Genomic DNA, 25,988 nt, shown 5'->3' on the forward strand with positions numbered 1-25,988 from the left:
TATGCATTGCTCATATTTGAAAAATATGTAATTTAAAATATATTTATCTGTAAATGCAAACCTATGTTTGTAGAATACTTGATCATCCCTTGGTTCTTGTTTGCCTAGTGTAAGAGCTGGTGACACGTGAATGTACTGTACCAACATGAGGCGCTCCATATTTAGATACAATGTACGGCTCTAGATAGATGTTCTCAAGGTCTAGGTCCATATTCGAATTCTTTGGGTGTAACTAAAATTCAATTTTCGATGATTTTGCTTTTCTCGTACATTGAGGTGTACCGAAAGGCTATAATATCACGTGCAGAACACATTTTCGATCCGAGTGTGTATGTTCGTGTGTAGTGTTCAGAAAAACTCAAAAACTCAAAACACATGCGTTAGTTTATGTGCACAAACTCGATTTTCTCGGCAATGACTGAAACAATTTGAGTGTTCCAGTTTGTGTTTTCTAGGTTCCCAATTGAACCCTATTGAATTCCATCTTAATCCGACGTATAGTTCCGGTGATATGAACGAGAAAGTGAAATATCGCAAAAAAAAAACTGTGTTACTTTCTGGCTTTTCTCCGCGATTACAGAACCAATTGAACGCAACCATTTGCATTTTGTTTATTTTGGACTCCTATAGAACCCTCTACGGCTTACCCGAGGTTAGAGTTGTACATTGTCGAGTTAGATTATTTTTCAGTGTGTGGAGTCAAAATTTAGTTGAATTTTACAGAAAATCGTAAACAGGGACGTTACTTACTGAGTGAATAAAATTTTCCTCAAATGTTTTCTCAACAAAAATATGGTGATAGTAAAAACGCTGTTCCTATCATGCATGAGGGTAAAACCGATGAAAATGAAAATCACTTAAAAACAAATGTTGTGACTCTACAGTTTACGGCTGAAAATCTCGATAATATACAAAAAAAGTTGTGAAAGGCCATGTATTAGGCACAAAAGTATGTTACGTCATTTATGGATGGTTCCATACACGAATGATATCAGAAATTATGGAACCACATCACATAATATTGGGATGATATCGCAAATAGGTGGATAGGTACTTCTTATGGTTGTTTTATATGCGGGTTGAGTGTAATACCCACACAGCGTAATTTTGACTAAATCTATCTATTTTTCATGAAGAATTTGCTCCAACACGGCTGGCATGTTTAAGTCCCGGCTTCTGTTGACTGAGTGATTTTAACTCAGCTCGACGTTTCGTTTATCTGTTTTTGACAACTCAATACATCGATCAAAAATGAATATAATCGACTCAGAGAATGAAATGAATTAAGCGTGCATGGGTGAATGTTGAATTTGGTTTTACATTAGACGGTCTTAAAATAAACTCTTGATTGAAATGGAACTTACTCATTATCATAAAATCGTTTAATCCAAAAAATAGAGTGATGATATTATTTAACGATTCTCATTGTTTACTGATCAATGAGAAAATAATTGAGTAAGTAAAACGTCGTTTTGTTCTGGCCAGCAATAAATACACTAGCTTTAACCGCGAAATGTATGCTCGTTATATAGACCGTACGCAGAGAAATCTACGCCTGCATCCCAAACGTTTCTGGTCATTTGTTCGGTCGAAGCGTAAGGAAAATGGGTTACCTTCGTCTATGTATCTCGGTGCCCGCTCTGCTAGCACAGATGCCCACAAGTGTGAGCTGTTTGCTGATCACTTCAAGAGTGCCTTCTCGGACATGTCGATTTCGTCCTCGCATCTAAATGCAGCCATCCATGACACACCATCAGATAGGCTCGACTTTGGAATTTTCCAAATCACTGAGGAGCACGTACAAAAAGCGATACGTAAACTTAAATATTCTGCGTCATACGGTTCGGATGGTATTCCTGCATGCATTCTTAAGAATTGCTCAAGTGTCTTATTGATGCCGCTAGTGAAATTGTTTAATATTTCATTACAGCGAATGACATTCCCATCCGCGTGGAAGACTTCGGTCATGATTCCTATTCACAAAAAGGGGGACAAGTGTGATATTTCTAATTACCGCGGGATAACGTCGTTGAATGCTTGCTCCAAACTCTTTGAGATAATCGTGAACGATGCCTTGTTCGAAGCTAGCAAGAATTACATCTCTAGTGCCCAGCATGGATTTTTTCCAAAAAGATCTGTGACAACGAACCTCACTCAATTCACTTCATTGTGCATTCGATCGATGGACGCTGGCATGCAAGTAGATGCTATATACACTGATTTCAAAGCTGCATTCGACCGAGTGAACCATGCTATTCTGCTTCGAAAACTCGAGAAATTTGGAGTATCCGTCGCCTTTGTTCGTTGGTTCGAATCATACCTGTCAGGACGGTCTATGAAAGTTAAATTAGGCTCCTCACATTCAACCGCCTTCCCGATTGTATCCGGAGTTCCACAAGGGAGCAACCTAGGCCCCCTATTGTTTTCGCTTTTCATTAATGATGCATCGTTTGTTTTACCATCTGGAAATCGTGTTTTCTACGCCGATGATGTTAAGATTTACATGGTAATCACATGCATCGAGGACTGTGCCTACCTGCAGAGTTTGTTGGAGTCATTTGAGGATTGGAGCAAACGGAACTTACTGGAACTGTGTGTAACGAAATGCAACACTATTTCGTTTTCCAGAAAACGTCATCCGATCATCTTCCACTATCGTCTTGCTGGTCATGATCTAGAACGGCTGAATCAGGTTAGAGACCTTGGTGTGATATTGGACTCTGAACTTAACCTCCGGACACATTATGCTGATGTGATTTCAAAAGCGAATAGGCAGCTTGGATTTATCTTTAAACTTGCCGATGGATTCCGTGACCCTCTGTGTCTGAAATCACTGTACTGCGCCTTGGTTCGCTCGATCCTTGAATCTGCTGTAATAGTTTGGTGTCCGTACAGCAGTATATGGGTTGACCGTATAGAATCGGTTCAAAGAAAATTTGTGCGCCTAGCTCTTCGTTATCTACCTTGGCGTGAACATCTAAATCTACCTCCCTACGAACATCGATGCATGCTGTTAGGAATTGAAACACTGGAGAAACGAAGGTCTGACATGCAAGCGGTTTTTGTCGCCAAAGTATTAACTAGTGAGGTGGATGCACCTGCCATTCTTGCCGATATCAACGTTTATGTACCTGAACGCCCCCTTCGTCGGCGTAACTTCATGCATTTGGCATCCCGCAACAGTCGATACGGGCAACACGACCCAATACGGTTCATGGCCTCTCGCTTCAATGATGTATCAGAGCTTTTCAACTTTGAAGCTTCTGCAGCTACTTTTCAACGCCGCCTAAGTAATCGATTGTAAAGCTGTTATGTGCATGGATTGATTATGAGCAGGTGAGTGACTGTCCATCCCCTGATGACTGTATGAATTGTGCTACCTGTTTTCATTTTTGTTTCCGGTTGCTTTCGACCCTTCCACGAGGACTTGACAATCAATGACGATGCTGCACTGTTGCTGACACACTTTTATGACACTGACCGCATTTTAACGTTTTTAATTTACACTGTAGTAATTATTGTATTTTGCATTGTTTTTGCTGTGAACTGTGTAATTGTTAATGTTTAGTTTCTGTTTCTATGTACTTAATTTAAGAAAAGAAACAGGGTTTTTATGCCAATTTGAGTTCACCATGACTCAATTTGGCTTTTCCCTGTCCAACTACATTAAGACAACCTTGTCAGATGGAGGAATACAAATAAACAAATAAACAAGTTACCGACTGTAAGTCATGTAACTAATTGTTTAAGTCAATATTTAGAAGATACTGAAAAACAAAACACACATGATCGGAAGGACACGTGTGTATGAGAAAATATGCGAAAAAATCTGCGGCACCCGGTGGGATTTGAACCCAAAAATCCCATTCAGTACACGGGTGCATTGCCAATTTTACTACGGTTACCTCTTGACAATACACGAGTGTTTGGCTAATGACATGTAGCATTCGAATCTGTTTCTTTATTCTTTCTCTTCTTCTTCTTCTTCTTCTTCTTCTTCGCATTTCGAGCTTATTGTGTGCTCTCAACTTAGTGTTCTAGATGTACTTCCACATTTATTAATTGATTGCTTTCGATGCTTGTACCATTTTTGCATTAGTATAACTGTGTGGCAAGTACAATCATACTCTATGCCCAGGGAGGTTGAGAAATTTTACAACCCGCAAAACTCCTAGAACGGACCAGGAATCGAACCCAGCCACTACACTACCAGCATGGTCTTGCTGTGTAGCTGCGCCTTTGCCGAGTGAGCAAAGGGAGGCCCCTCAATCTGTTTCCACTAATGCATTTCGACAGTGAGCATGCATAAGGGCCTATACGCGATGATCGATTCTCTTCGTCGATTTTCTCTTTTGTTAATAACTCGCTAGATTTAACGTTTCTCGGTGCGTTTGCTGTTGCTTTTGATAGCCAATACAACCTGTTACTACTCTGCATTGAACAAATTCTAGAAAATTGTTTCGCCTAGCTGTAGCAATGCAAAGAGAAAATCGATGAAGAGAATCGATCATCGCGTATTCGCCCTTATGAATGCTCACTGTCGATTTTATTCGCAAGCGTTCAGTTGATGATGAACAAACACAACTCTATTGACTTGCGTCAAATATCTCGAATACGGTTCATTTTGACTAAAGCGCCTGGTTAAGAGTTCCAAGAAAATAATCAATGAGCTTTCTGAGGTAAATTGACAAATATAATCTTTAGTGCGATAAATCAGACTTGTGGCTGCTGGTGACAGCGTAGGCTTTCCTCACCCCTACCGCCGGGCCATATCGATGAAATATCGCTTCTCAGTATCTTCAAAATAATCAACTAAGATATAAACAAGTCCACGGTTTAAAAAAAAAGGATGACATTCCATTCAATTTTTGACAGTTAGGTACGACAATCAAGAAACGTGGTACAGACCGTCAATTTGCGATCAAAAGTTGGCCCTCGCGGTGAGCATAAGAACTATCGAAATGAGGATGGTTTCAAAATTCCTTAACGAAAATGTATGGGAGAGAATTTTTAAAATGTAAACACTGGTTTCTCAGGAATATCCAAACATATCTCTGTGTCAGACTTAGACTGTTAATTTCATCCCGGAATAAGTCGAAGAATTAGCATGTGGTTTCGCATAATGACTATTGGTTTATTTTAGATTCTAGACACGTCCCCGAGAATACCCAAAATAGTCCGGAGCATGGGTGAAAAATTCAAGTGCATTATATGAGTATAATTATATTGGCCGAAATCTTCATATGGCGCCCCTCGATGGTAATTGGTGTATGGAGTGAGCCACACACGCTTAGAAACATTCATGTAAATTTAGGTGCTCTGAGAGTGACATATACGAGCGTCAATTTTGACTTCAATTTAAGTCATAACAGACGTGAAATATAGGTCAATCAAACGTACTCTTTGTCGATCAACGAATTTTTCAGTTTCGGAGCACTTAATATTACATGTTTGTTTACGTCTTATTTTTTATGTCAAAGATGGATTCCGTCACGTGTAAAATTAATTATTTCTAAGTGTGCAGAATATAAAATGAAGCTATTTAATATTTTAGGAGAAAGGCACTTGTCATCGGTAGGTGGATTTATCAGGGTTTTTATACCCCGTTCTTGCCGAAGCACGTTTTGCAGACGTGGATGGTATGTTACATTGCTTTTTTCATTTAATTTCCTGGCCTGTGATATTGCTGTAGCTGCTATTTTTCTTGGTTGACAATGCGCGGCAAAGGTTTTCTGAGTAATACCATGCATATATAGGGAAAGTAAATATTGTCTGGGTAAGTCTCGATAACATAGGCTTGTGTGCTTTGCGTCGGTTAATCAACATGTAATAAAATGCGAGGGATCACTTCCACTTTTTTATAGATTAGATTTCAATTGTTTTACGAGAGTTTGTCGAAATAATTTAAGAAGGTTGAAAAAAACCTTGTAACAATCCTTTCTTGTTTTTGCGTTTTAAAGACTTCCTGAAACAGCTAATACGCGTTATATCAGGTACTGTCCCACTTCTTTTTATTCAAAGGGGATACGTAAAAGAAAGTGTGAGAAACGATGACCTAATTTATACCAATCATAGTACCGTAAAACGGGGTAACATTGATAGGTTCTAGAAATGTATTCTGATTTTTTTTTACAGCAATGCATTTTTCTCAAATTTTATTTTTTAAAACAAGTTCTGAGATTTCTAGAGTGTCAATTCATTAATAATATATGTGTTTCAATTCTCTGCTACGAGGATGTGTGAGCTTGGTGAAAGGATAAACAGAGATGATCAGAATATCTTGTAAAAAATAGATAGGAATGCTTAAAATAGGGATGCCGATTATTAGATATTATTAGATAGGGATAGTGCTGAGTCGTTTCCCCTGCCTTTATATCAAGATGAAATTTCTAAAATAATTCAAATTTTTCCTCAATTTTCAAAATTCAATCTGGATGACTCAATCCTTAAAATTTCATAAAATGTTGAAATTCTGAATCTATATTTTGTTACTGAATTAGGCATTCACCTTCGTCTGCCCATCTCTGTTTACGCCTATGGTAGACTGTTGGATACAATTGAGCAGCTCAATAAACAAGCTCAAGCTCTTGACGTACATATAAGCTTTTCATCTGCCTATTAAAACTAGTGGACTCACTCACAAATTAGGTCAACTGCACTTGCGCATCAGCGGATCTCAAGGCAACCAGCGGAAATTGATACCAATATTGATTTAAGTTTAAATAATTGCATTTATCTACATTTCAACCCGAGCCATGTAGCCTAAAAATATGATGATATTGATGTCCAGCGAGTAGGTAGCTACCACCTGTTAAAGTTGATTCATGAATTGAAAATGCAGCTGATCTGTAACGTCTCCTAAAATGGTCTAATCTACTTTTGACACGGCTCAGTATTTGGCAACGCTAAATATTGGGGAATCAAAGCAAAACTAACACCGGGCAATTTCTTCTTCTTGACGTCCTTGATGGAACTTTACGCCTTAGTGTTTTTGAGCTTTTGCACATTTGTTAATTGATAGCTTTTTACGCCTGTACCATTTTTGCAATAGTATTATTGTGTGGTAAGTAAAATCATACTCTATGCCCAGGGAAGTCAAGAAATTTTTCAATCCGAAAAAATCCTAGACCGAACTGGGAATTGAACCCAACCGTCTCCATAAGGGTATTGCTTTGTAGCTGCGCCTTTACAGACTGAGCTTAGGGAAGCCCCTAACACTGGACAAGCAGTACCTAGTCTTGTGCTCCACAATTACTAAAATAATGTTTTAATAAATAAAATGCAATACAGTTTGACAGTTTGCATCATAATTTTCAACCACTAGTCATCTGAGATTTCTTAATTGGGTATTTCAAGTGGATTTACAAATGCAATACTCCTTCAAGGTATAACTTTCTTTTTTTTAATTCCAATGAGATTTGGCCATGTATTAGGGCTTGTGTGTATTAGGGCCCCTTTGATTTATGATGCATATTAATGATTTGCGACGTGATTTACGATATTGTGACATAAATCTTTTTGCAGATGATACTGTGTTATTGATTCTAGCTAAGGATTTAGATGATGCCGTTTCACACTTGAATGAAGATTTGTATTTTCTAAGTAGATGGTTGAAGTATAAGCAATTGAAATTGAATACAAGTAAAACTAAATTTATGGAAATTTCACGGAATCGAGTAAATGAGAACGTCGCTGTTGTAATAGATGATGGGGTCACGTTCGGTAGATTAAATATCTTGGCATGATCATTGATGACAAACTTAAGTTCAACTATCACGTTGTCAGTGTCATCAAGAAATTGCCGAGAAGTACGTTTATATCGATTGAAAAACGATTTAACTATTGCCAGCTATACAAATCATTCATCTCTGCTCATCTAGACTTTTGCCCTTCCAAATATCGAGATTACAGCGCTTGCAGAATAAAATAATGCGTTTGATTTTGAAATGTAATAATTCACTTCCTCAACTTTGATGCTAGACGCTTTAAAATGGTTGTCGGTGAAGCAAAGAATTGTATATTTGACTATGGTGTTCATTTTTAAAGTAGTTAACGGTTTGCTGCCTCGATATTTGTGTGATCGAATTGAAAGGGGAAGTAATTTTCATAGATATAATACTAGGAACGCGGAAGAAATAAAAACACCACATTTCTTGACTTGTGCTTCACAAAATTCATTATATTATAAAGTAATAAATGTTTTCAGTAAGTAATTGCACATTAAACGTGCAACTAAATTTACAGGATTTAAAAGACACTACATTTCACACGTTAAAACTGTCTTGTGAACAGTTATCTAATGATTATTTTTTTATGAATTGAGTAATTCGGATTTATTTTATCGGATTTTTTTTATATGGATAGCTGTCCTAACGATTTTTTAATAATTATTGCACCACGGAAAAAAGTATTATGTTCACCACGATGGTGATGATGATATATTTGATTTAATAGTAGTGCCATGTTGAAACTTATTTGGAAGATACCTTGAGTTAGTAGTAAGTTTTCTGACAAATGTCGGGGGTTCGTGAAGCAACTGTCTAGAGGGAACTCATATATGTAGCTGTAACCAGTTAGATTTTGTTTGCTAACCTGGTTAAAATGTCATATTTAATTATCTTAAAGATAAATCGTCCAGATCAAACCTTTGTAGGGGTAAGAGGTGGGTCCATCATCATCATCATCATCATCATCATCATCATCATCATCATCATCATCATAATCATCATAATCATCATCATCATCATTATCATCATCCTCATCATCATCATCATCATCATCATCATCATCATCATCATCATCATCATCGTCATCATCATCATCATCATCATCATCATCATCATCAACAACAAAGTAGTTCAATCTTTCACCATTAACAACATATATAGCTCTTTAACTTTGTTGAAGACTTTAAGACCTATTTCAACTTCCTGCATCTGTTTTATGGGATGTTTTAAAAGCAGGTTTATGTCAGTTGCTATTGTTTATTTCACGATTATTTCTTCATATTTTTTTTACTACTTCGATTTATAATTGTACAGATTATGGGCGCACACTTTATCGATGTCTACGTTTTATTCCATTCCACTACAGGAGCACAGTGCAACGAGCATGAAGCTTGGTTCTGGGTTGAAGAAATCTACTAGCAAATGCTTATCCGTATCGCTTTTAGATGAGGTGTTTAGGTCCACTACATATTGACTTGTTTGACGGTTTGCTAGTTTACAGAACAATGAAGAATAATTTAGCTTGATAGGACTCACCATAATACCCGTACTGACTGCAATGCCTCGGCCGCAGTACGTGTTTGGTACGATATCACCGAAGCCAACGCTCAGAAAGGTTATTGCGATTAACCACATGGCGTTCAAGAGATTGGCATGTTCTTCATCATGAAACCTGTAGACAAATCGGTCAACAACCAAATAATGGATGATTTCTGCTATATTTGATCGAGTTTTTTTTTTAAAGGAGAGCGAGCTTGGGTTTGAAGAAATGTATAACTATATATTATGAAACAAAAATAAGGGTTGAATTATGAGATTTTGTTTGCCATTGAGATTGTTGAGGGAATCTGAAAATAGCTAGCAATTAATTGGTAAGGTACGGTCTGACTAACAGATAGGAATGACAGGAAAGGTGTTGATGATTCGATCGTTTTTGAAACTTATGATTTTCAGTTAAGTACCGCTTAGCCTGTGTGTACGCTTTTAGAGAGAACCAACCAACCGTTACTTTTACATCCACAGGTAAGTTGAACGCTATGTATATTTTAGGATTGGAATTAAAGTAGTAGTGGTAGTAGTATTGTATTTATTCATTATTTAGCAGAAGGTGGGTTTCCACCTTGACGCACAAACGTTCCTTGTTTGCTTATTTGTTTGATTTTAAGCATATTGTCTTATCATATTTATTCATCGAAGATTGTTGAGTCAATTTACATAAAACCCCAGCACGAACGAAAACTTAAAATAAATATTAACACTCTTGTTCAAACGGGATGGGTTAAGTGGGAATTAATTGATTATTTTAATAACCAGGGATAAAAGACAGTATAAATAGGTTAAACCATCAGCCGCAACCAAATGGAAGGTAAAACACGAGTATATAGATAAGAAGTGTGAAAAAATTGATGGTAGAGGTAATACTTTTCCAAAATACTCAGGTGACCAAAATACGTGTAATTTAGTGCGCTGAGAATGGAATTAGAAAATTTTGAACCTTGACTGAACGAAAGGAAACTAATATAGTAACTTAAAACTAAATTTGGTTGAAAATGTGGAATTGAATAATACCATTTGCATAATTAAAAGTTGTTCAGCGTAATTGAAAATAAAACCAAAGACTGAAGAATTCCTTCGTCACACAATATCATATACTAACAGGACACAATAGTGAGAATAGTGAAATTGCATTTTGTTGCTGCTGCTGATGCTGCTAGTGATTTGAGGTGTACAATAATCAATCAAATCGTGATTAATAGTGTCGTGGTGTCGATATGTTCAGTGTGGCTATGCAGTTTAGGACTCAGTCAGTAGTAAGCGTGTGTTGTGTTGCAAGTGTTCTGATTAGTGAATTGTTGAGTGAGTTGCCGGTGGAAAGGCTGTGGTGAAGAGAATTTTTGTACTTACCACCATTCCGCAAGTTAGAGTGATCCCCCGGCCGCAGTAAGTATTTGGGACGATGTCGCCATAGCCCACGCAAAGAAACGTGATCGCGGTCAGCCACATAGCGTTTAGCAAGTTTGCGTGTTCCTCGTCGTGAAATCTGATCGTCATTCCGAGGCCAGATCGGGGTTTGTGGGTTTATTTCACAGAGTGAAAGTTTGAGTACATTTTACCCATTGGTACACATGAGTCATGTGGTGACAGTGACGGCATCGGGGATGACGTTGACCAGTTTTGTTTTTTGAATTTGTTTATAACAGATTTTGTTTTTTTTTAGTTTTGTACATTTTTGCCCAGAAGAGAAGATGGTGATGGTGATGTGTACACGATGTAAGAAAAAGTGGTATAAAACAACGAGCAACCAGTGTTAGAAGGATTGTATTTGCTGCATTATCAATTGAAATTAATAAAATACTGATTCACAATTAACGATATTCCGTTGGATCAATGCAAGATTTTTCTCTATTCGTATAGTATAGTTCGTGGTATGGTATCTTATATTAACTCACTCATGGTGAGAACAAAACGAAAAGAGTTTTGTATTTTCGGTTATTATTGCCATGTTACGAATAAAAAAATTAAGGTAATTCTGCATGACACCATTCAGAATAGATTAAAGATACTGATTATTAAGACCTTGAGGTAAAACAAATGTTTTTGATAAATTTCAATCTCTCAGTATCTTCTGCTTGTTTATATATTTTTGTGACTACATCTGCATCATAATGTCGGTATAATTAGTAATAAGATAAAAAAAAAATAGAAAATTAAGAGCAATTCTTTGCGAAATGACGAATCAATAAGACGTTATCTTCCCTGATTTGTTTGAAACTTTGATCCATTGCATGAAGTTCACCACCGTTAGACGAAGCTGTAAGTATATTAAAACAGTTAAAGTCGCGTTGTTTTGTGTTTGTTTTGTTTCCTCGTCTTAGGGGCAGTTGGTCGAACAGTAGACGCGAATGCGAAAAACTTCCTCGAAGACTAGGCACGTTCCGATATGGCAAAATACATATTGCTGTTTGCATCTGAAACTGGACTGCCATAAAATTGCAAAACGTGTACTTTTAGTTTTGGTGTCTTCAGAGCACTTGTTGCTAGCATAAGGAAGTTTGGTGTGAAATGCGCAATACCATCAAATGGGATCAAACTATCGATGTTTCGAAATATCATGTTAATTAATTAAAAAACAATCATATCAATCCCAAAATTTCACACAGATGCTTTGTATACTGTAGCACCTGCTTTTGTATAGGGATTCTCACATGGTACACAACTGACTATATGATCAGTAGAGTGGGTCTTAACAACCCCTGGTTCCCAATAGCTTTTTCGATTCGTATTGAGGTCCCCAACAATTTAAACGAATTTGGATATGCGGGAGAGCTTTTAAATGAGTATGGGAAAATCTGTGGGAAACGGGCCACGCATTATTGTTTGACCAAATTTTGATCGTAACACCCTTTATGTAAGGCTCATCAATACCAAATTTATGTTGCCCGTTATGCTAATATCATAAGATATTTCTTTTCAAAAATTAAAATAAAACGCTCAATTTTTACCAAACCTGAGATTTAGATTGAGAAAACTATACAGAACAACTTTGTTGAAAACAGCAAATCTATTCGACACTTGTTCTAAAATTTATTATTGTTTATACAATATATGCATATAAGCTTGTAGGTATGCGCGGAACAACAGGAACTTCATTTATCAAAATGGTGTCCAAGTAAGAGGATTTTGCACGCGCATCGCGAAAATCCGAACTACTCGCACAAACCTACATCAAGGCAGACTTCAAACAGCTTCCAGGACAGGAGTTTTATAAGGCATCCCGAAGGGGAAAGGTGGTAGACATTTTCAAATATATGAAATTGTTGAAGTTCGTTAAGAAAAGTCTGATTTGGTAGGCTATCTGTACCAGTGCATTGAAAAACGACATTTTTAACGGAACTAGACCGTCAACCAGGATATTTGCGTGAATGAGTGACTGGAAAAACGTTTGCTGCGGCTCCTGAAGCAATTGAAGCGAGAAGCAGTTTAAGGTAAACTGGCGTTCTACGGCGAACAAAGTGGACGAGTCGGCTGTACAGAATCTGGTGGCAGGAGTTATACGAAAGGCCCGGCAATTCAGATTTGGTTAACCGGAAGCTTAGCTGAATATTTTTTCTGTATTTTATACTAATTGAATTTACACGCATTCTTGTTTGACCAAATTTTGATCGTAACACCCTTTATGTAAGGATCATCAATACCAAATTTAAGTTGCCAGTTATGCTAATATCATAAGATATTTCTCCTGCTCGGGTGTAGAGGCGTTTTCCTAAATGGTTTACCATCGGGATAAGACGGATAACTCCCATAATTCATAAGAAACAGATTCAATGTTCGGATTTATTAAATATCGTAGGTGCCTTGAATATATATGATCAAAATAGATCCGACAATGTAGTTCTTGAATGCTCATATTAATTATTGTGATTTTTGGACCTCGCTCTGTGGTTCTCACAATACGCCTAAACACAACAAACATATTATCAGTTTTTTTATTGATCTTTGACATTTATTTTAAAATATCCAATTTTTTGTCATTTTGACCTTGTGATTTTTAACACTCCAGAGAATCTGAATTTATGCTTTTGAAATCAGCGACAAAACTGCGCAAATGCGTATAAATAGTTTGTTGGGTGGATTCGTGATAGCACAAGCTTGATCAACCAAATAATTCCAATATAAGCAAAGTAATTTACCCATTGCCGACTACGGAGAATTCACCAGTTCGTTATGCCTCTCGGTTATTTATACCAGTGAATTTAAATCTATAATATCACACGTCAAATTAAATGTGATTGTCATCATGCGCTATGAAAAGCGATCAATTGTTTTCTCACGTCCAGCATGATTCTGAATGCATAAACTATACTCTCAATTTCACGTGTGTATGTTACTTAATTTGCAATTGTATTCTATTTATTTATTTATTTATTTATTTATTTAGAGATGAACTAGCTTTCGGCTAAAAATCTCTCAAATAAAGAATTAAACAAAAAATTATTTATTTGAAATCTCTCTCCCTTTACCTTTTTTTCCTCTGTTCGGGACCTAACGCCACTACGACCAGTAATTTGATCTATTGTAGTATATCCCGTGTCCTTAGTTTAGTACATGTCATATTACTCCATCACTATTGAGAAATGATGAAGTATTCGATTTTTTTTATAGTTGTCATTCTTGCATTTATCGCAAGGATCCGACTCTAATTGAAAGGTCCCGCTATTTATACCCTTCGGAGTGTTGAAACACCCTCCAAAGGCGCGCCCCTTTGTCAGTCAAAATTTGATTCCTTAGCAACAAAATTAAGAAATGACACACATAATGACCATGCATCAGAACCCTAGTCTTAACCACTTCAAACTAGGGAACAACGAATAGAAGATTAGGAATCACATAGATGAAGACTCGGTGGACAAGCCGAGTCTTGTCATTATCGAGAAGGCATAAAAAGTAACAAGGACTAAGATGTGTTCCTTGGATTACTGATAAATCCTGTTCCCTTATTTTGAGGTAGTCAGGACTAGGAATCGGTGGTAGATCTTACATCCCGTAACGTATCACGAAAAGGTGACCTACCCACGTTACGGGGTGTCCCTTTACCTTTATTACCACCCACATTTGTGACGAAAATGCATCACAGCAGGCACGCACGTTTTAGTTCCAGAACTTCTGGAATCCTGGCGATGCGTTTAAGCCCTGTTATTAAAAGCATGGTTCGTTTTCACCTCTATAATGTTGCGAAAAATCAGTGTTTAATTCACTCGAAGAGATTTCAACTTCTAAAAGATACAACACGAATTTATACAGCTTTATAACATACTCCATTTTCACGTACATGGTTACTTGAAATCAAAAACGAATGAGATTTCAAGTCCTACAAGCTGACATTTGTACACACTTAAAACAAAAATACTTGGACATGTATTCATTTTACCCATTTAAAATTGCATACATGTAAAATCAGCTACAGTTACTCCGAATCAGAGCTGGTAAATATCACGGCCGTCATGTGAGAATGAGAAAACAGGTCCTCTCACTATCACGAGACGACACTACCTATCATTAGCTTTCTCGTCATTTTCCAATGATCAAGCACTCATGAGAATAATTCTATTGCGGTTTTAACATCTACATTTCTAACTGATTTAGATTAATTCAAGCAAGTAACCGTATGTAATCGATAGAGTGAATATATTATTACGATTTTCTCGGCACAAGTAACTTTAAAAGCAATAAATGAGCTAGTAATTACGATGATCACAACACTGTCACGTTTTGTCATGACGCAAAATTCGATGATATTTTGAAGAAAATCTCTATCATCGTTTTCTCATCCGATGATAGTGACAAAAGTATCTCTGTAAATATCGCGTGAGATCTTTTATTGAAAATGACATTTGCCAGCCCTGCTCCGAATTACCCTGTTTAGAAAAAAAAAGTCATTTGGCATAATAATCATTTGTCATAATGGTCATTTGGCATAGCAGTCATATGATGTAGTAGTATGTGTTAATTAAATAAAAAAGGCCATTTGGCATAATCACCCTCTGGTATTATTTGCAGAAGTTTTTTTTTATTCTCTAAGACATGCACTGCGTCAAGGAAATTTAAGACAACCCTCAGATTAGATGAGATCTATCTTGTAAGCGGTCACCGTAGTCGACGCATTTTCTGTGATAATAGGTCGCCTAAGTAGAAAGAGACAACATAGATATGAACTGGATCTTATCCAACTTTACGAAAGAAAAGATAGATAAATTCATAAGAAATTTGAATCTGTAATTTATAAAATTTTTGTACTAGAGGATTTTCAGTGATGAAAATTAGTTAAACTCAGTGAAAAAGATGGTTTTAATCCATATTGGTGCGATCTACGGATGAAATAAATACAATTAGCAGCGTACAAAGCGAGTAGCACAGGCTACTTATTTGTTATTGGAGCTAGTATACTGCAATTAATTAGGTTTTACTTTTGGGTTATACGAATCTTTCGACAAAAGTGCCCATATTATCAAAGACATGACATTGATATTCTAGTGTGGCTTGCTAATTCATCGGAGTTCAATCCCATAGGAAATCTTTGGGGAACCCAATATAATATCAACATAAAGCTTTAGTGTGATAATTTATTAACTAGAAAAAGTTCTGAAGAGGTTAGGTTGATAGTTCAGCTAGAGTATGGCAGTGTGAAAATTAAATAGAAGTTGAAATTGGGCGAAGGGCCATTAATGCGACAGTACATGTCAAACGCACAAGGCCGCGGCCAGAGTAGATGCGACACGCGACCAAATCAAAAGAATCTTATTATTTACTATTATTTCTTGCGAGAGTAGCGTCGTATGTTACGCCTACTCTGGCCGCGGCCTAGTCCTTTACCTAACCCATACATTAATGAATTTGGGGACTTGAAGTTGTAACAACTCAAGGCGGGAGTAACCGTCAACAATACTGATGATGGTACAGCACGCGACACCACCCTACTGCTTTTATCTCTAGCGAAACCCACGCGGTAAGAAATATTGTCAATACTTACAAGTATTGACAATAATATTGATGATGTGAATACAGAAATATTGTCAATACCGATGTATTGACGTTAATATAAAATGTATTGACAATACGATTATTGTCAATAAAAGCCATCGTGTACGGTCCACATCTGAGGTGACTACTTTGGTCATGACGAGAGGAGCAACGCAATAGTTGGATAAAGAAGAATTGCATTAAGTTAGAACAGCCCATAATGCACCCATGGAGTAAAATGCCCACTAATAGAAAAACAACAAAAACTTTTCCTCAGATGCATTTTTCGGGTAACGGATAGTGTTTGTTTTCAACTGGAGGTTTCACAAATAATTTCTGATCATAAAATCTACTGATTCCTTTTACCCCAATGTAGTGGTGCGTTTTGTCCATTGTTGTCGTGCGTCTTGTTTCAATGTATTGGTAGACATTGCACCATTCATTAGACAATTTGCCCCGCATTCATTTTGAAATCGATTTAAAAATACCTTGAAAATCACGAAAAATCGTCGTTTTGTAGTTCGAAACCACTCGATCTTCGTAGAAAACATGGTAATGGACCATACACCATTACTTTCTCCTTCATTTTAGCTTCCATACGCCAGCAATTGACGATTTTGCTTAAAAGGCGTGTTTTGCACCATCCTATAACACACCATCGCCTGGAAATGCTTTCAACAACGTGGAGCTTTAGGTAGTGATAAACGTCACTATAACTAGAAATACTCAGAAGGAGAGATAGGCAGAAAAAAAAACAAAATACAATTCGGCATCAGGGATTTTTACCTAAATTATCTTGCAACCCTTTGGTTCATACTTTGGCAGTTCATTTGGTTCAAAACATTCTCTTCGCCCATCTCTCCCTCTGAGTATTTCTAACTAGAACTATTCCACAGCCACAGACAGTATATGAGCAAGTTTAAACGCTTACTCTTTTGCCTGTGGATTTGAAGAAAAATGTCAAGTCCCCTCACTCGTCACCCATTATTGTATGGGTAAGGTAAAGGATTGTGCGTTTGACTAGTACTGTCGCATTAATGGCCCTTCGCTCAATCTCAACTTATATTCAATTTTCACACTACCATACTCTAGCGGAACTATTTACCTATCCTCTTCAGAACTTTCTCTGGTTAATAAATTATCACAATGAAACTTTATGTTGATATTAGTATCCCTAATAAAAATAACCACACAAAAGAGCTTAACGACGTGTTCGGGGTATCATCCAAACGATTTGTGGGATAGTTTACCCATCCGGGATACAGTTCATTTATGGTATTTGTTTATTAGGGATAGCATTTCCAACGAGCGCTGAAACTCGTAAATTTCACGTATGAAGTAACAACAAACCCTTTGAATATAACTGTTTATGACATAAAAAAGGACATTCCAATATCATTAGATTTCATTAACGTAAATCAAAAATTGGATTTCCAGTATACACAGCTGAATCTACGCAGTCATGAACAAAAATAAAGATCCTTTAATGTATTATTAAGCTGTAGGTAAACTTTATTATTCGATTACCTACGATTTTGAGCGCAGATCATGCCGTGCCTTCAGCGGTGCCGGTGCACCGTGGTGGTGTAGTGGTAAGCGTGATTACCTCTCAACCCAGCAGGCATGCGTTCAATCCCAGTCGGTACCACCGGGATGTTCTGAGGCATAACATCTCTGATCACGCCTTCCTTCGGTTTGTTTTCCTTGATTTGTTTTTCGTAGATCTAGTTTCCTTTGCTGAGCACCAATACTACCGACGCCAGGGAGGCAGCTCCCACACCTGAACCCTACCTATCGACCCATCAACTCATGAACTGGGTACCAACAACGTGATCAGAGATGTTATGCCTCAGAAAATCCCGGTGACGCCGACTGGGCATAGAACCCAGGCCTGCGGGGGTGAGAGGTAATCATGCTTACCACTACACCACTATTTCAAAAACTTGCTTTGTCTGTACCTTTGGGTCAATTTGACCCTATATTCAAATTACAATATTCCAGCGATGTTTCAATGGATTTTTGAAATGTCAAATGTTTTCTAAAGTAAATAAATTTAAAACTATTAAACAAAATCAGGGTTAGGGGACTCCCTCGGTATAGTGGTTGACAGCCATCCCTTGCCAAAGTCACGAGTTCCCATATCATCCCCGGACAAATTACGAATGATCCAAGAGTGTTAAAGTGACAGTAATAAAAAACACAAACTTTTAAAATGACCGCTCCCCAATCCACCCCCAATTTTTGAAAAGTTTTATCTTAAAGTGCACTATATTTACTTTGAAAAGCATCTGAAATTTAAAAAAACTTTATTGATGCATCGCTTAGATATGGCCCAGTTTTTGTTTTGGCACAGACGAAGGGTTAAGGCCGAACAAACTAATCATATTTAAAACAAGTAAGAATATCGTATGTGAACTCAAACATGTTTAAAATCTATTTTCCCTTTCAATGATAAATTTTGACGAATAAGCCAAATCAAAATTATGCCAAACGACCCACTTTCTCATTTTGATCTTTTTCCGAGATTATGCCAAATGACTCATGACCTTATGCCAAACGTCTATGCCAAAATGGCTTCCTCCAGTTTTTTGATGATTGCTGATTCAATTGTGAATATAATAACGGGGTTACATTATTTTTAATAACGGCTTCATTTCAGATAGTTATATCCTTCTGACACGAGACCAGCAAAATTTTCCTTTTTTTTGCTGGTTAAATACCGTATATATTTGGCGTAATATGTATAAGATTAAAATATCAGATAGAATACTAACCACTCATAAGCATAGATATTAAAATTATGCAAAAATCAATGTTCTGCTACGGTTGGCAGGTAGAACATTTCTTCTTTTCTCCTCTATTATAAGAGGTCGTTCAAACTGAAGGGGAGAACAGTCCATAATGGGAATCTGCGACAAATGGTCGAATGACAAAAGGTTGAATGGACAATTGGTCGAAGGAACAAAAGTTCTAATTGAACTTCAGGGACAAAAGGTCGAATTTAACTCAGAGAAACAAAAGGTCGAATTGAAGTTAGAGGGACAAATGGTCGAATGGACAAAAGGTGAATTGAATGTCATGGGATAAACGTTCGAATAGGAAAAAGGTCTAATTGAACTCAGAGGTACAAAAGGTCGAAGGGACAAAAGGTCGAATGGACAAAAGATCGAATTGAATTTAGAGATACAAATCCCAAAGAACTGCTCATGATTTAGATATGGAATATATTCTAGAGAAAGGCAGTCCCAAGTAACCACCATGCCCGCTAATAGCACGTTAATCGCTCTTTTTGCAATATAAGGTTAATATAGGGCTTCCAAACTTTATATCAGTAGTATATCAGCTTTATACCGCAAAAAAGGCGATTGGCGGGCTTGTTGTTTACTTGGGGCTATTTGTCTCTTACATTACAGTGACACGCACAGTAACTATCTTAATTTTCCAAAGAACTGCTCATAATTTAATGTCGCAAAAATATATTATAGAGTTATCCACCCACTTTATCCTCCAACAATTTGACCGGTTTATCCATTTCCACACACTTAGATTTTTTTCGCCGAGATGGGCACCACTGAGCAGCTCGGCAATCTATTTTGCTGGATCTCAGTGAAAAATTTGCTGAGATTCAGTTAACAAACGGGAATTTTGCCATGATCCCGGCTAAAAAAACATAAATTTTGCTGAGATCTCAGTAAAAATAAATGCCGAGCCTGCTCGGTGGTGCCAATTTCGGCAAAAAAATCTATGTGTGTACTTTTGTATATTCGACCTTTTGTCCATTTCAACCTTTTGTCCACTTCGACCTTTTGTTCATTCGACCTTTTGTCCATTCGACCTTTTGTTCATTTCTACCTATTATATCTTTTGTCTATTCAACCTTTTTACCCGTTTTAAACCATTCGACCTTTTATTAATTTGACTTTCGTCCCTATTCTCAGCATTCGACCGATCTTTTGTCATTCGACGTTTTGTCTTTCGACCATTTGTCCCACAACCCGATGTTTCATAAGAATATGAACTACCATCTGCCTCATCATGCACTGCCTCGTGAGAGTCTGAATGATTGAGAGGTAAACGATTCACTGACAGCCGAGCACTCAGTAAGTAGCTCAATCAGCACGTTTATTCTTCCGTGATGGTACCCAATACTTGTTTTGAATGACTGAGCGTACATTTTCTATGAAAAAATGCCTCAATTACATGCTGTGTGAGCGAAGGCAAGCGGTATATTATGATGCAAAGTTGACGTAATATTTAATAATTCATCAAATGTTCAGATTAACGGACCCACCCGGTTTTCAGTTCGCACATTGCACACAAATTCACATGAGATTTTGATTTTTTTCAAAACTGTAAATCGATTCGACTTTTATGCAAAAAGTTATTAATCAATTAATTGCATTTGATACTTTCCCCCTACACTTTTATCACACTTTGAGGCAGGCCAGTTTAAGTTGCAAGCAGCGATACTTTAGCCATAAGATTCATTGCTTTATTACTTATTTTCTTACTGGGGCATGTAAAGTACGTTATTTCCCCGAAGAAACAAGTACACCCAACCAAGAAATATAAGATTCTGTAGCAGATTTGCGCTCAAAGTATGCTTAATTTGCAATGTGCCACCGCATGAACAGATTCTGTAATGTGGTCATCGGAAAGATTTTTAAATAATTTTGTAATTTTTATGTTAGCTAAATTTTCGAACAAAATTTGTTTCCCCAAAATCACTGCTGCTAGATAATCATCTCGTGATGGTTTTATATTATATTATATTCACCCTGGGAAAAATTGCTTGTACGCTACAGTATATTGTAAGAACTGTCATTACATTTGTTGTAAGAAAAAAAAAGCAGAGAATGTAAGAAATCCATCCTTACATTTGATGTTCATGCCATTTGTTTTGCGAGTATGTAGTTGTCTAGATGCAACAATTTAATCGGTCTACCTTCTTATTACATCTTCGACCCAAGGGATTTCAAGCACGTTTTATAAATGTAAATCTAGTCAAATAACAGTTTTAAATACACGCAAATAAATCATTTGAAATCAATTCCTACGACCGTCCCTGTGCTATACTAATGACAAGAGATATTTGCGGTGTTTCGCTCTGTTTCATCCTTCTGGCAAAACAACATCGATTCCAGCGAAGGAAGAGTAAAGCTCCCGAGTATACTGATTGCTTGATCATTGCAGGAATATGTTTTTGTTTACGTTGGCATTGTTTTCCACTCCACCCCCTTCTAGTCGTCTATATGGCTTGAAGAATGAGGCGCCGCAATCTAAGGAGTATTATGCATAAACGTTGAGCGGAATCAGAATTCATTTCGGGTGACACTTGCTCTTGCTTTGGTATTACCAGCAAAAGCCAAACGCGATGAGCAGCAGGAGCAATATGTTGAAAGCTCCCGAGAGCGTGCTCGTTCCGAGACGACGAGAGTCGTGACATTTGGTTTGTATGTGTGTATGCTTGTTTGCTCTCTTATTGGGGCTTAGAGAATAAGGGAAAGTTTTCCGTCTGCGTCGTCGTCGGTCCCCTTTTGCTATCTGTTGTTTGTCAATTCACCCAAACACTTCCATAAAGGAGAGGATGTTTTGGGAGTTCGATTGTTGGGTTGTTGTCGGGGCGCTTCCACTTATTGAAAGGAGCGATATTTATGTGGTGTGGCGATGTATGTGTGTATTGTGCGAGAAAATACCGATTTCCACCTGAAACGGTGGAAGCAATGTTGGGATTTTTGTGTATTTATGGGATATGAATAATAATCCGATCATATCTGATATGATTCAATTTCGAAGCAGAAGATACTGAGTTGAATTTGGAAAGACTTTTATATTTCTATAGAAGCTTGTATGGCTGAATGGAACAAGCCATTGTGCGTGAACACTGTCGTGTGTTGCAAATTTATGACACACCGTGTGAACGAGTGAAGGAAACATTATTTGTAGGCTGTACGGAGCGGCAAATTAGTACAAAATTTATTGTTATTGCCTTTGAAATACATTTCGGCTCTGCTGTGGAAGCTATTTGTAGGCAGTTTTCAATTTTATGGGTTTTGTAGTGTGTTCTAAATTTTTCGTAGAATGTTTTATTCTCTATAATTATTGTCATCGATGCATGTTTCAGAGATAAGTCAGCTGTCTATCATACTGTCATGATCCAACGGAATACGCAAAAATGATTTAAATATAAAAGTGGAGAAACGTTTGTGGATGATCGAAAGGGGAAACAGATATCGTAACATTCAGATTATTTCTATATAGAAATTCGATAAGAGATAACATCTTTGTTTTTGCGTTTTGTGGATGTTGACTGATATGTTATTTTTGTTTGCGTTGTGTGAAACAGATATGACAGGAACATGAATTTGGTACGTTTTTGATGTTGTTTTCAAAATTGTTGCTAACCAAACGAACAAACAAGATATTAACGATAAGTATATGGACAGAGAACGGAAATTGGTTAACATTTAGTGATGTGGAAACAAGAATAAACCAACAACTAAAGCTGCTCAACACATTGAACATAGAATATGAAGAGTAAGAAGAAAAAAGGAAAGTAGAAACAGTAAACTGTGTGGTAGAGTATAACATGTAGAGTGAATAGGAGGAGTAAGAAGAATAGTAATAGCAGAAGATAGTGGTAGACAGAGCAGTAGCATTTCAATGATATTTTTTTTTAATCAGGTATGTTACATGATGTTATTTAGCAAATTAAAGAGATAGAAAGTTGTCAAGAAAACAAAATACCTGAATGATTAGTACTCTCCGAGAAAATTAATACACTACATTATCGAACAAAATTAGCTTTAAGCTTTTAAGCGCTGCTAGCTGCTGGGTTCCTGGCATACAGTGGCATTCAAATAATTCTTACAATTTTAAATCAATCAGCAGTTATATAACGTTTTGTTTGCAAAATTTTAAAATAATGATGATTTTATGTTCCTATTTCTAAATTATACTTAAGATATCCAGCATCATTCCAGGAACAATTGTATGTAACATACTTTTTAATTTAAATTCTTCGCTTAGTAAAAAATTTACTGCCGCAAACGGCATGCTATTTATGGTGGAAGCACCATTATGGAAATCTAAACAAATCACGTTGTTCTTAAGGCTCCATAGAAAATTTACGTGCAAAATCCTAGCTTTGATCCCGTCATGGTAAAAAGAATATCATAAAATAGTATTTTATGGTGATATATGAAAAAGAACAATCTGAAGAGAATCAACGTGATTTGTACGGATTATTGATATCATTTATCAACATTTTTAGAACAATCAAAACGAATATTTTACAGCTGTGAAGTCGATTTTAGTATTTTTGTTTTGTTATTGTGCATATCTTAGAATTACATATAAAATTTATTAAAACCACTTATTCTCTTACCTAAGAGAAATACCGACCTTTTGGACGAGTAATTAATGTTACATAGAATGAGCACAACACACTACACAACGATCAACAATTAATGTACATACTGACAGTGAGTAAAATTTTGTTCCATAAAAATTCTTCTTGGGAACCCAAATCGAACCTTTAGTTGACCGTTAAAGTCCTTTTTCTAAAATGCAAAAGAATTAAGTATTTCGAGAAATGACAATTGAATGTTGTGATAAATTTCATCCCATCTTTATCCCGTTTCACGATATCATTTTAATTTATATTTTGTTCATATTTGTCTAGTGTTGAGTTTTAAACTAAAGGTAGATGTATCAGTCTGTTGTATTCCATAATAGTAACACACTATTATTGGAATGGATAACCTCATCCTAATATAATTAAATTTTATTCGAAATTTAGAGTTTTAAAATTTTGAAATTTTTATTTAATTTAATTTATAATCTAGAAAATTATAGAATTTTCATTTTGTTGTTGTGAAATTATTGTAATTTTTTGTTGTTGTCATTTTGTCGTTGGGATTTAAAGCCCTTTAAAAAACCATGAAAATTATTTCGGTTTGGCAGCTGAAACGATGAAATGCCTGTGTTATTAGTCAGAGAAGCGGAGCAACGGGCAATTGTTTAGAATGAGCTTCTTTAAGAAGCTTTTTTTTTTAATATTCTTAAGAAGCTTCCTTTAAAATCTTCTTTAGAAGTAGAACAGTAAATCTGAGTAGCTAGGCAGGAAAAGAGCAAGTTTTAAGGAGAATTTTATCGTTTAAGTATTACAAACACCATTTTCTCTTTTCGATTTATAATATATAAATACTGCCGTTCTAGCAAAAATTTCCCACTTTGCATAAAAATCCCACTGATTATGAGTCAGTTATTTCTACAACGGTCCGTTACTATGAGGCACATAAAAGAAGCATCTATGTTAAAGATTGTGTAAATTTATGAGGCATATAATGAAATATTCCAAATTCCTGCATGTCGCTACTTTACATGAAAAGGAAGTTTACATGCATGAATGTTTGTATATACATGGATGACTACGTCACCAGTCAAATTCAGATTTTTTTTGCAGTGTATGTTAAAGTAGATTTAATTGGAATATCGCACTGCAATATTGTATTCAACATGCATCCAAGTTTGCCGCTGTACGTTATGTTGACTCGAGGGAAATTTTATGAGACGATCCAAGTTTTCATTTGTTCTATGCAGTATCTGAGATAATGAACACAGAAAAATGGATCTACCCAAAGTATGAGTTTTTTAATCCTTAATTTGAGCATTTTGTTCCCTCTCTCTACACGTTAAAACCATAGAGGTAACTCTAAGACTAGAAGGTCCCGAAATAACGTGCTCAACTTTTTGGCTCAGCTCTGGTACTCTCTTCGGTCCCAAGCTAGTCGATTCACCCCTCGAAACATAGGAAAATTTACTAACTCCTCATTTTATCTGTCAAACTTTCATAGCGAATCAAAACAAACATTGTGTAGTAGTAGAATTTCGACTAGAATGGGGTACGTTAATCGTTTGCTTGGGACCAATAGACTAGTCAAGTAGTAAGCCAATGTAAAATCGTTAGTTTCGTATTGATTGTTGTTAAAACTGCGTTACCCATATACGATTTGTGTTATCTATAAACTAAGGCAACATATCGAGAAGGCTGGCCACTCTTCCATTTCATCATACAACTGCTATGAGACAGCCACAAAGGTTAATGTATTTGCTCATTGTATCTGTTGCTTGGATTCTGGCAAAGCTGCCAGTCTTCTTGATATGATGTCTTCGAAATAAGTGATTCTAGCGGTGAGAAAGCAAAAGTCGACTAGTTTCCTTCTGCCTCACCTATATATGAGTCGAAACCCCTTTCAAATGGAAACAATTTTTAAACCTTTCCCGCCCAGAAGGATTGTCGTTGTTTTGAAATGCAAAATGCGCTTTAAAAAAAAAGAAATTCCAAATAGCTTAAATATATAGAATTCATTAAACAACGTTTTTTTTTTGTTTAAAATCAATATAAATTTAATTATTTATCAATAGTTGCTCAGCTGCTTTCTCAAAAATACATAACGGAATAAAATAACTAGCGCAAGGGAAGCTTAAATAAATGCTGACGGACCGGAAAGTTGTGGATCGCCTGTTATACCATGGCACTATGGGGAATCTTCATACAAGAAGGTGGCCAAACCCTTTTTTTTAGTAGCGTATGCCTAAATTAAACATAAAACATCTTTCTAAGATCCTGAACATTTAGGCTCTCCTAATTGTCCTAAAGTTAAGATCTATGATCAATGAAGACTCAATGTAGTTTGATACGTACTTTCTCAGCATCAGAGCTTTGTTGAGACATTACAG

At 36.5% G+C, this 25,988-nt stretch overlaps 1 protein-coding gene across 7 annotated transcripts in view; it reads right to left on the reverse strand.

Annotated features, from left to right (window-relative positions):
- Positions 1-25,988, reverse strand: part of SK (small conductance calcium-activated potassium channel) — a 685,909-nt gene that overhangs the window by 53,863 nt on the left and 606,058 nt on the right. For all 7 annotated transcript variants that reach the window (XM_065225563.1, XM_065225561.1, XM_065225562.1 and 4 more), the window contains one exon: positions 9,264-9,399. In XM_065225563.1, the coding sequence (XP_065081635.1) occupies positions 9,264-9,399 (136 nt within the window). The remainder of the gene's footprint in view (positions 1-9,263; positions 9,400-25,988) is intronic.

The sequence above is a fragment of the Ochlerotatus camptorhynchus genome, unplaced genomic scaffold, assembly GCF_037179485.1.
Source record: "Ochlerotatus camptorhynchus isolate MF236.1 unplaced genomic scaffold, CSIRO-AGI_Acam_v1.1 ptg000231l, whole genome shotgun sequence".
NCBI classification, from domain to species: Eukaryota; Metazoa; Arthropoda; class Insecta; order Diptera; family Culicidae; genus Ochlerotatus; species Ochlerotatus camptorhynchus.